This window comes from Opisthorchis viverrini, assembly GCF_000715545.1.
Source record: "Opisthorchis viverrini unplaced genomic scaffold opera_v5_166, whole genome shotgun sequence".
NCBI classification, from domain to species: Eukaryota; Metazoa; Platyhelminthes; class Trematoda; order Opisthorchiida; family Opisthorchiidae; genus Opisthorchis; species Opisthorchis viverrini.
In genome coordinates, this window is record NW_008751820.1 from 207599 (window position 1) to 219520 (window position 11922).

Here is an 11922-nt window from a genome sequence, read left to right on the forward strand (position 1 = left end):
CGCTGCACGCAAAACCGATGCATGACGAACGGAGTCGTCAGTCCTAAGTGCTGGGCCTACAAGGAGAGAGTTATTAATGGGGTGAGGAGTGGGGGGAAGAAAAAGCATGTGACGGAGAAAGAATGGAGGCGTCAGCAGTAGCCTGTTTTCGCTTACCCGCCCTGCTGTATGCAGCAAGTAAGGCGACCCGGCTGATGGCACCACGCGACGGCCGATGTGGCATGAGAATATTGTTAGTTGTGTAGGTCATGGTTGTACGAGGGCTGGGATACTGCCAGGGCGCCCACACCTAGACAGGAGGACGATTAGGGTCCTCAACCAGAGCCTTTGGCTCAAAAGCCTAACCGCAAGGCAACTGTGTTTGGCGGGGAAATACAAACGCATTACCTTTTCTACGGAACAAGTCGCCATACATGTTCCAACCCCCGTCTGGAGGACCAGGAGACTGTGTTCGTCAGACCTCTAACCATTGACCAACCTGGTATGAAAGACTGTGAGTGTCGCGCGGACACCCCCCAGTATAGCTCAATGGGTCGCCGAGGTACACAAACCGCCACACCACGATAAGGTCCAGTCTCTTCGTGACGGTGTCTAGGCTTAGGTAACCTGGCAGTATCTCAGCCCTCGTGCTTCCTTCGGGTGCGATGACAGCTAGGCACCGGAAGGGTGTTACAGCTAAACGAGAAGGGTTTAGTTCCTTTTCGTAAAGGAAACTGCTCACAAGGTTGCTGAAAACTCTTCGACAGCCCATGACCGATTTCGCCCTTCTTGGGATGAATACTTAGCCAACTGAAACATGAGGCGGCCAGTGTGCAGCACATTCAGTTGAACATCATAAACGAGAGGTTAATTTGAGTCTCCCGTGAAAAACAAATTGATTTGCAAATGAGTGTATTTGTCTATGTCTGGCTCCTTGTTAATTTCCAAGCAACCTACCACGTCGTTGGATACGTAAACTCACTAGAGGGAGTTCTGAAGTATACCGTGATTCGGGGTATCCTTCCCAGAACCAAACACCATCATCTCGTCTTCACCGTCATGAAGGTTAATACTCCCGGCTAATACTCGTGCTTGGCCGTCGTAGTTTGTCTACTGCACTACAGCTGATATTGACAGGCCATGTTTGCTGTCGTACTGATCGTCGCATACTGTTTTGTGAACCATTACGCTCACCCAATTTTTACTCGAGGATTGGGCAACCTGGATGTATCTCCTCTCTCGTGCTTGCTTCAAGTTGCACGGTAGTTGTGTACCAGAGAGGTGCCACAGTTAAAAGACAATCGGTTCTACTCCCACCTACTCGCTTTTCGGTATTCTTGAACTAAATAACAATGTGCGGTACTCCATCTTCAGTTCTCCACACCCCTGAAGATTCGGGTGTGATACCAAATGTATCACCGTTTCCGTCCGGTCAGACCCGATAGTTGTAAACTCATGAAAGCCATGACCACAGCCAAACTGGTGAACAACTGTCATGGTTCTAGCAAGTTTCGTCTGCATAGACTTGGGGTAGCGAAAACCGTCCTATAACGAATACAGTTGTGATAAAAGCATCTCCTATTGGTCCATTAAAAAAGTAGAATTCATGTGCATTTGGTGCAGGTAATGATTCGACTTTGGGGGAAGAACTACTACGGCCCCTTGTCAAATGATATTGTGATGAACTTGCTCCCCGCACTATTCTTCAAACCGTGCTTTGAAGCAACGTTCCTCCTTCATTAGACCGGTTTTGTGTCTGCTCGCCCCTCTGATAGAACTGCTCGGACGAAAGAGACTTTCGGGTCGTACTTATGGTAATACAGACGTTTCTCAGGCAGACGCAGCTCTTGTTACCGCTTCATTGAGGTCGGAAACTTCAGGATGCTGCTGTCTTAATCTAACAATGGCCATGTATTTTCACGGTGCTTGTAAATCCTTATTTGTCCCTTCAAATCTACTGCCTTTAGTTCGCTTCACCTTCATTCTGTTGTAAAGTCACAGATTGACGACAAAGGCAGCAATTCTTCCGCGAGCTCCCAACCCAGCTGTTCGCGATCCAGTCCTCTGAGCCGGAGAGATGCCACGAACAACCCACTCGATTTGACTGAGGAAGAACAACTTCAGTTGGCTATTGAAGCGTCCAAGATGGAAACAACTGTCTCTTCTCGTTTGCCCAGTTCGAAATCCCGGAGGAAATGCTCAGACATGGACAGGAGTGCTCCATGGGTAAGTTCTAGTTGCAATTGACATCACATTCGATGGTCGACAGCACTGACTGTGTTCGTTAGGGATCCGTCGACTGATGCGCATGCCTTCAGTGTATCGATTAAATGAAGAGAGTGTATTCAGTCACGTGAAGCTTCCTCCTGCCGTCTATCGCACACACTGTGTTCCGTCTGTGATGAACCACAGCTAGGTTGTCCAGTGTTGGGGACAACTCTGTCTGTCTGTCTGTCTGTTTGCAACCTATTTTCTATGGGGTAGACGAAGAAACCTACGGTCAATTCACCCTATGCTTCTGCTTATGGATTGTAGTTCGTCCGCTGCCGGCCAGGTTTTCAGGACCTGATTCACTGGATCACTGTGAACTGGTCTCCCTGAGGGCTCGGTGTACGGTACATGTGATTTCTCTAATTCAGCACTACACTTATTCAAGAACTTGTAATGACAGTTGTGTTTGTATTCCACCGGAAAACGGGCGAACCTCTCCATGGGAACAACGTGTGGTCCAACTGAGTCTACAGTTGGTTCGCAGTTTGTTGCCTCACACGGTTTGAGCAGTTATGCTGGCTAGAAACAGATTGTATTGGACGCAAAGCAGGAGATTTCGCTCCTCATTATCCTTGCAGTGATCGTCATCTTTGTGACGGCAGCCAAGCCGTGCTTCCTCAGGACTTAGTCTATTTAATGACCATGCTTGTCATCTGCCAGAAGTGTAGTATCTGTACTTTTCGCAGACCGAAGCAAACTACGATAGAAGCTGGCTTCAGGGCTACCGCCTGTCGGAGTGTAGACTGACACGACAAACTAACACCATTGACCACGTTGAAGTCTTCAAGGCGAAGAAGTTTTGACCGGTTTTGAAACCAGTGCCGCCAGGGATGCTCAGTAAGCATTCTGGACTTCCACACTCGTCTTGTGACATATTCACGAACATCATCGTCATCAACAGCATGACATCAGTGACCAATGCAGGATCCAAGATACGTTTCTACATCGTATTTGTTTTTTTTTTAAGTAGACCGGTCGTGTTGGTAGAGTAACGTGATTTTTAATGTCTCTGGGTACACCAACAAACCTGTACTCCGATATCGACGCTTGCAATTGCCCACGCCTGGTGATCGCTGGCGATCTTTTGTTGGATCCCCAGTCAGCTAATTATGACGTCGCTAACGTTCCTGTCGCGTAAGCTCCTGCATATTTTCTCACTGACCATCACCAAGTGGTTTTAATCCCAACCTACTCTCTGGTTTGGCTCATCCGTCGAGGCGACGATCTGGAATGCAATCTCTGTCGCTTGCAAATATTTGCTTGGAGCTAGGAATTAAGGACAAAGACCGATGGATCCAACATCATAGCACCATGGGCTCATCACTCAGTTCTGTTAAATCCACATCTCTCCACATAAATTCATACCAGGGCTTGCTTATACTTTTCAAATTTCCCTCTCTGGTGGGGCTAGTGTTAAATTCTCGTAGTCTAACTAAAAAAGAAATCGTACTTAGTGACATCGGGATCGCCTAACCCGAGTCACATGGAAAGGCGGCTAAAGATAACGTTCTGTTTGCGCACAGTCGCGTTTTATATGTATCAGAGACGTTGATTTGAAATATTTGTGCTTTTGCTGGTTCCATAAATTGTTCGCCAGTTTTTTGTGTTCTGCTCCGGTTTTCAATAGGCTGCTTCCGGCGCAGATGATGAGCTGATTGTCCTCACGGATGACGAAACCGACTCGTCAGTAGACGAGGATGGCCGTGATCCCGAATGTTTTATATATGACCCCGACACATCCCGGACAGCTTCTATGTCGACCACTGCGATGATAAGTGGAAGGCGTCCTCTTCATCCTACCACTGGAAGTTGTCCCGTCCCCAGCACTGTCAGCATGTCGACAGCCTCTCTTGCACCAAAGCCTTCGACCTCCCACCCACCTCTGCCGGTTCCAGGACTGAATGAGGATGTCATGGAGCTGGTTGTAAGGTTACCCTCTGGAGAACGAGAGGTCCTCCGGTTATCTCCCAATTTGCAGCTTCAAGTAGGTTTTTAGCAGACTTTGCCTAACAATTGGCGTGCACCAATTCTTTCCCACGCATAGACATTAAATCAACCACTTTCTCAGTGTACCTGATTTTTGAATAGAGGAAGGTCGCTTTTGTTAATGACGAGTGATTTCGATTAATCATAATCATCATCATCGACAGCATGACATCAGTGTTCAACACCGATGCTTCACTGCCTTCCAACAATGATTTATTTGAAAGCCTTATTGTAAAGAAAAGCGTAAAGGTGGACGGCGAAGGGGCTCAGTACTAGCCTACCACAATCATTCCAAAGTGCCTATACCTCCAGACATTCACTCAGGCAATCTGGATAGAAACTGACAACAAGAACGCCACTGACATCGGTTGGCAGCCATATCTTGTAGTGTCTTTAGCCAGGCACAGTGAGGATCACGCGGTCACCACCACCGACAGCACCCAAGCGTTTCGTGATCTCCTTTATACTCCTCTGCCAGGTCAAGGGTTGGCCACCTCTCCGTTTACGCCACTCTGAGTTGGGCATGGAAAACAGCACTCTCTTTGGCATTTTATTCATTAAGAATTCCGTTTCTGTTCAGGTTGCTTCAGTCGCCTATTCTTTTGGCTCCCAGCAGAACACTGTGTGACGTAGTCTACTCATGAATCTGGCAATTATCAAAACTTCACATTGTGGTTATTGGTCATCCGTCGTTTGTCATTTATTTTAGCATGAATACAGTAGACACCAATCTAACGTGGCTACTTGTTGCGCGAATTGTCTAATAGTTGGATTTAATGGTCGAAGACCCGTGATTGCCGGAATTTCGGGAGCAAAATTAGCCTGGCTAACGCCGCTCTGCGTTAACCCTTGAGTACGGAGCTGATGATAGCTGTAATCTAGTCCGCGGCGCCAGCCCTCGTCTTTGGATTATGCAGGTGACAGCCCACTTGGAATCTGGAGTTTGTTTCTTGCTAGATGGTCGCTCTCACTGGTGACCCCCCAGTAGTCGGAGTATCCGTACTGATTGGCCAGGCAATGGGCCGTGTCTCGTCCTACTCTTGATTGTTCTAGGTTGGTGGCTCCCTGGGTTCATCGTGTGGAGCATGGCTTATGTCGGTAGCTTTTATAGCTTGAGAAAGCGTTGGCCTTCCAGCACCTGGCGTAGATTCTATTTTGACGGTGCGATATGAACACCAAGCTTCACTGCCTCCCCAAATGATGACAGGTAAGAATTTGCTGTGTGTTTCAATCGAACTTGTAGGCATCTAAATGGTACCTGGTGAATGGTTATTAACGCCGGATGTGGAAATACTCGCGATTTCCACAGCGTCTAGGATTTCCATTAACCGACTTTTGATGTCATCTGCTAAGGAGGCTGTAAGTGCGCTTACCAATAATTTCCTAAGAGAAATTGACAAAAAATTGTCCAATTGCCTAACTGGAATGCCACTGGGATAATGCCAGGTTGCCCTAGTCTAGACAGAGGAAGCCCAGAGGTAGGGTCGGGTTCGAACCACGGACCTTTGGACCAGTAAATTCGCGCTCTGACCAACGTACCTTTTCGCCCCTAAGAGAGAAAATCCTGAGGAAGGTGGGTATCGGACGTCTCTTTAGAGATGACCTCTTTTCGAGGTCACTGCACACTCGGTCCTGGTTGACGCGAACTTTTTTAGGGCCGTCGAAGAGCACCGATCTTTCATGCCCAGTTACTAAGTGCAATAAACAATTCAAATATTCTTGTTCAATGAGCTCTTGTCAGCTTCGCTTAGGTAAACTTCAGTGCCACAAGACTCACAACTGGTGGACTGACTTATCTTCACTAATTCACCTATGACCAGAGGAGAGGTGGCCCAAGTGGTTAGAGCGCGCATTTACAGCCCGGAGGGTCCGTCGTTCGAACCCGACCTCTGTCTCTCGACTTCCCCTGGGCAACCTGGCAGTATCCCAGCCCTCGTTCCTCCCTCTGGTGGCACGACAGCCAAGCACAGGAAGGGTTCTAGAGCTGAGCGATTGTTTTTTTTATTGCTGGCACTTCCTAAGACACAAATATGGTCCTCGCATCGGTTGAAAACTAACCCTCATTCCTATTTGTTTCAGGCTCTCCGAGGACATTTCAACTCACGTGGTTTCCCTCCATCCCGATACGAATTCGTCCGACTCTACCCACGCACCAGTCTTTCCACCTTACCCGACACAACTCGACTTGGCGAAGCCGGTCTTTCCAAAAAGGACACAGTGTTCTTACAAGAAATATAGATAAGCACGTGCAATTTCTTCACTATAATGCAACTGTTCCGTCCCGGATGGTTTTGCCAGTGCTAAAACTATTCCTGACGGGTGATTCCAATTATGCCAGGTATTTGTGCCATGCATGATGATATTATCCATCCTCCGGATTGTACAGATTTAGTCCTCACCCTCCTCAAGATCTCCCTTGTTGGTGATCTGGATATTTCCACGTCTCGGCTTTGTTTTCCTCTCACCTAGGATTGAGTGATCTGTCCCGCTCATCTATCTTCAGACACCCTATACACCCACTTCAGTTGGCCAATAAAATGTGACTTGTGAAGACTCTGACTTCTCTGTTACTACCTTGATAACTGTTTTTTTCTGTCCCGGTTGCATACTTTGTTTTTTCAGCTCGCTGTCCCCGCCGGTTTTGACTAGCATCTGAGATGTCCGTTCCAAGCATCTTAATTTTGAGATATCTTTATGGTTCGATCGATGTTTTGTGATTCTCCCTGGGAACTACTCTGTTTACTACGAAGAGTGTGGTCCTGTAGCTAGGGGAGGGTATTGGTAACTTATGCTTAGTTAATGATCGAGTTGATTGCTGAGTTTGGGACGTTCCTCATTGCGTTGGTGCATTGTTATGGAGCTGAGCGAATATGTGCTTCAGTGGCTGTGAATGAATGGTCCAGCTGTAGCACCTTTTGGTGCCTACATGCCATGCCCCCCTCCCGAAGGGAGCACCATGTCCAAAGTACTGCTTGGTTGTCCAAGCCTATACTGGAGAAGTCGAGATGCCGGCATTGTATTCGAACCGCGGACCCTCTGGCCAATAGGTTTGCGCCCTAACTACTGAGACGTTTCGAGCTTGGTTGTACGTTGAATAGTGCTGTGAGCGAGTTTATATACGCACTTCTGGGAGAGAGGGCCCTTTCTGTTCTGACCGGCTGCTTCCTTGGTCGGATTGTTTGGTTGTGTTCTGATTGGTGGGCTCCAGGCTACCGTAGAACTTGACCACTGATTCGTACCCGGTCACTTCGGGGCAGCTAGTTATAATCAGAGGTAGCCTAACACTACTCAGCGCACAACCACCGACGCCCAGCTCCGCCTCTCTTCATTGTAAACTTCCAATGGTGTCACCTGAAGTCTTGATGAAGCTTTCAGCAAAGTTGACAGGCCCAGTTAACAAGTTTCGTCCATTCGTCCCCGTGACACTTACAGGACCTTTTCTAGTAGTGTAATCCAGTTCGTTTCAGACATATGGCTCTAGAACGGGGGTGTTTGAAAATTCCCTTTGTGGTTATTTAGAACCGATAAATTTAGGGGTCGCTAATCTAGGCTAGAGTCTCTTGTCCGATCCATTGTCGGAGATGATACTATTTCTTAGGCGGAATTCAGCTCCGATATCGCGTTACCGCTCGCAGTTAGGCGCTGCTCCGGCCAAGAAGCATATGCTGCACACGATTGGCCGAAAAGATCGGGCCGCTTGCCAGTCCAACTTCAAGGCGTGCTCTGATTGATCGAAATTCCGGAGCCGATGATGACTCAGTATTTGCCGAATACCGGTTTCCAGTGGTACGTCGAGAAGGCGTGAGAATTTCCAGAATGTTGTCGCTGCGTACACTTTATGTACGTCGTGGTGTACATGTGTTTTTGACCTGGTTTTGGACCTTTGGTCGTTGTTTTGATGGGAGCGCTAGCTTAGAAGGCTCAACTGAGGACGAAGCTCAGAAAATACCGTTGCTACAATTACGCATAAAACCTGCGTCAGTAGTAAACTCGGTGAAGACGACAACATGCTGAATGTGTCCCAAGTTTGAAATTATACTCTACATTATTAGTCATTCAGTAAATCCGATTGCTACAAAAGATGGAAGAAACTGGCGAAAGGATGCTGTCTTCAATGGCTGATGTCCGTTGAATCCTAATACCGTCAGATTTTTAGAGGTCATTTGTATGCTGACTTTCACTCAACGTTTGTTCTTTGGTATAGGCAATCATTATACAACTTTCTCGGGAACTAACTAATCGGTGTTTAATGTTTGATGAAAAAAGGAACATGCCTTGTTCGTGGAGGAGTTTTGTAGTGTAAGGCGACTGTTATTCATGTGACTTAATTTTATGAGTTCCATTCCGACTATAGCATTTTTCCATCGACACCCTACGTCACAGTCATGGCGGTGTGTGGACCGTTTGACAGCTAGTCTTGGTGAATTTCTTGCGACTCTACTTGTCCAATAATCCAGTTTATGGGACTTTTTAACCTGGCTCCCACATTCCTTGATCTGCTTATCATACTACGACCTCCAGGCTGGAATCAACAAATCGCCTTGCTGTTCGCGGCGACTTTATTGTGTACAGATGTACCTTTTCGTAATCAAAGTGTGCGCCACTTTGTAATTCCGATTTCCCGTTTTAACACATTGTGTCCATTTGTCATCCAATCCAAACGCTGATTTTTTGATTGGATTATAGGTTAATGCAAATGGGGGGTCCATTGATTTGCTGGCAGGATGGTCAGAGACAAAGATGCGGCGGTTGTAACTGCCGCAGCGTTGGTGTGCTGTTGTTGGCCTCACCTCGAGGTAATGCCTATAAGTCCATTTTCGACGAATTCTGTACAATGTGTGACTTTCCGAATTACCGCCATAACTGTACCTTGAGGCGAGGTGGCTGACTGATTAGAGCGCGAATTTACTGACCGGAAGTCCCGTAGTCCGAACCCGACCTCTGCATCTCGACTTCGGTCTAGAATTGGGCAACCTGGCAATATATCTGCCCTCGTGGTTCCTTCTGGTTGCATGGCAATTAGGTACCGAAAGGCTGTTACAGCTGGACGATTTCATTCCATTTCTTTAGATATCACAGTTGACTTTTCTTCAAAGGTAAACTGCGACTCTGGTTCTCTAGCGAACTGACGTCGTATCAGTGTCTAGGGATTCTTGATTGGAATGTGCTCAGATAACACGATGACCATCATTCTCAGCGCACCGCCCGCTCTCCGCTGTTCGATTGCTGTTTGTCAACTGGTCTAATTCACTGTCGGTACCTCAGTGCGTGAGCTGCTAAATGAGACTACATTGTTTTGTTAGGTCCCTTGCTATTCACTCACGCCTCCTTGAATTTCCCCCATGTCCATTTTAGCTTCTACTGGTGGATGGTATGCGGATACTGCCGTAGTCATTCACCCTTGTGAACCATGTCATCCAGTTCCCTTGGGTTCGTGAAAACAGTGATGGTTGTTCTCGAAAGTGCATCTGGTTCCGGGCACCGTATCATCGGATTTCGACCCAAGTTGGCTACCGCACGCAAAGAGAAAATTGCTTTTGACCCTCTTGTTCAACAAAATGTACTTTATAGAGAATTGAAAAAGATACGCTCCTTACGAAAAGCCTCACCTTGATGTGCCTCGCCCCATCCACTTACCCCGTGTAACTTCCCCTAATTTCGATCAATTACATGCTTTCTAGTATATTGATTGGTTTTCTGATGTGCATGCGGCGCTGCAGTATCGGGCTGTCGTGTGTTTGGCATTCTGTGCCGCTCACCCACTAGTACTACCACCACCAGCACCATGACGTGCGGTCTGTTCTAACTGTTGTCAACTTGGGTGCTCTTACGTACGCGTGTCATGCTTCATGCCTACCATCTATATCTTCCCTCGCATCGCACGTGTTCCCTTTGTTTTTTGTTTGTTTTTGTATATCACCACAACTGCACCTTCACGCTTGTCGCTTTTCCTATTTGAAATGTTCGATGTAGTGGGCGAGGGTGTAACTGTTTCTCTCGCGGTTTGTTTCTGGCATCCTTCATGTTTGCACTTGACTTTTTCGGGACTGGAGTCGTTGGATTAGTGTAGAGGCTCCGCGGATTCCAGACTGCCGACTAGCTTCTTGCATTGGTCGGAGGGGGTTGGACGCTAAATCTTCCTGTAGCGTAATAGTGCGCTAGCGTGGCAATAGTTTCATTATCAGCCCGTTCTTTTTGAACTAGTCAGGATTCCGCGAAGACAAGTTGTCCACTCACTACCGTGAATCCGCCAAAAGGACTTATTGTAGTATATAGTTTTTGCACTTGAACTGATCCCTGTTTGTCCCTACCCATTCACGGTGATATCTCAGCAAGCCACGACGAGAAACGACCCAACTTTCACTGCAATTTTTTTCGGCCGCAGCCTGATGAGAAAACTTCAACCTATGTGGGCTTGGAGTAGTGAGCTACAAATGACTTGTGTAGGTTCATGGTCGTTATGACTTCAGTGTTGAGCTGTTCCTGTGGGCGTTTGATCCGCAGCTGTCGTGAAATTTCACGATGGCGGACGAATCGAAATTATAAGTGGAGAATTGATGGAGTGGGGAAACCGAAAGTCGAAACTTGCTAATGGGAACTCACCGGACTGTGGGTACATACATACCACTGGCCGGGAGGTGTTGTACCCCCCCCCCCACAGCCAAAGTTTTCACGTAGCTGTTAACGCCTTTGGGCGCCTTTGGTATGTGGCAAGACCAGGGCTCTCCTTCGCTGGCCCCTGTTTCGTCACTCCACGAACATCACTAGATGTGCCAGTCGTTCTCTCCACATCCGATAAATATAACCTAGGTCACTAGACAGTGGTGTTTCCTTGGGCGACTGTGTGAGGCACCTACTTTCAGGTGACAGCAATCGTTAGTCGACATTCGAAGCAGATCTTTACTGTGTAGGGCATGCATACAGGGGTCTGTTCTTCAGCCAACCATTCATAATGGCACGGCAGTTTAAGTCATGTCATGATATCTGTTTTACATAGAATAACAGTGATTGTGCGGACGTGTTTCGGTCTCCCATTAGTCTTTCTGTTTGTTCTTCCCATGCTTTGCTATTTTGACTGAGCAGGGGCTAGAGGGTCATCCTTGAACAAAGATGCGTGTAACGTTGGGGATATCACTGTTACACAATTTCCATTGTTACTTGTAGTTCATCTTCTAATTATCTTAGTAAACGTTTTTGATGGGTACTAGCGGTTCCGGATTTTCTAGGAGCCAAATTACTTTTCTATGGGCAGTTTCAGTTTGATTTTTACAATCAACTACTTGCAAAAAAACCGGTTTGATTCAGATATTCTTCAATGACACTGCAATAAACAGAGGATGATATCCGCTCTTCAGAATACGAATCACTTCGATTGATTACTTTTCACTAAACCATACATGCTTTTACAACGTTGGCGAGATTTTTGAACGGATAGTTCATCAGCTTGTGGCATAGGTATATGCACCCTTCACAAATTACGGATCAGCTTCGTCTCTCAATGCGTGCCAGTTCACGCATGATTTTTCCAACCATCACTTGCTTTGAAGTCGCACTGAGAAAGCTCCATCATCAGCTCTAGTGAGATCGGCGTGCATACATGCCGTGTTAGTGCGCACCACCTGCGTGCACATCCCATCGTTCAGTTTGTTTGGCTGAGAATTCCGGTTCTAGAAATTCTTCTCGTCG

At 47.1% G+C, this 11922-nt stretch overlaps 1 protein-coding gene across 1 annotated transcript in view; it reads left to right on the forward strand.

Annotated features, from left to right (window-relative positions):
• T265_07241 (hypothetical protein) overlaps nucleotides 1-7043 on the forward strand; it is a gene marked incomplete at both ends in the record, with an annotated part of 18201 nt that extends 11158 nt beyond the window's left edge. The window contains 3 exons of the mRNA XM_009172715.1: nucleotides 1981-2205; nucleotides 3878-4234; nucleotides 6316-7043. Coding sequence (XP_009170979.1) covers nucleotides 1981-2205; nucleotides 3878-4234; nucleotides 6316-6474 — 741 coding nt within the window. The remainder of the gene's footprint in view (nucleotides 1-1980; nucleotides 2206-3877; nucleotides 4235-6315) is intronic.
• Between the last annotated feature and the right edge of the window lie 4879 nt (nucleotides 7044-11922).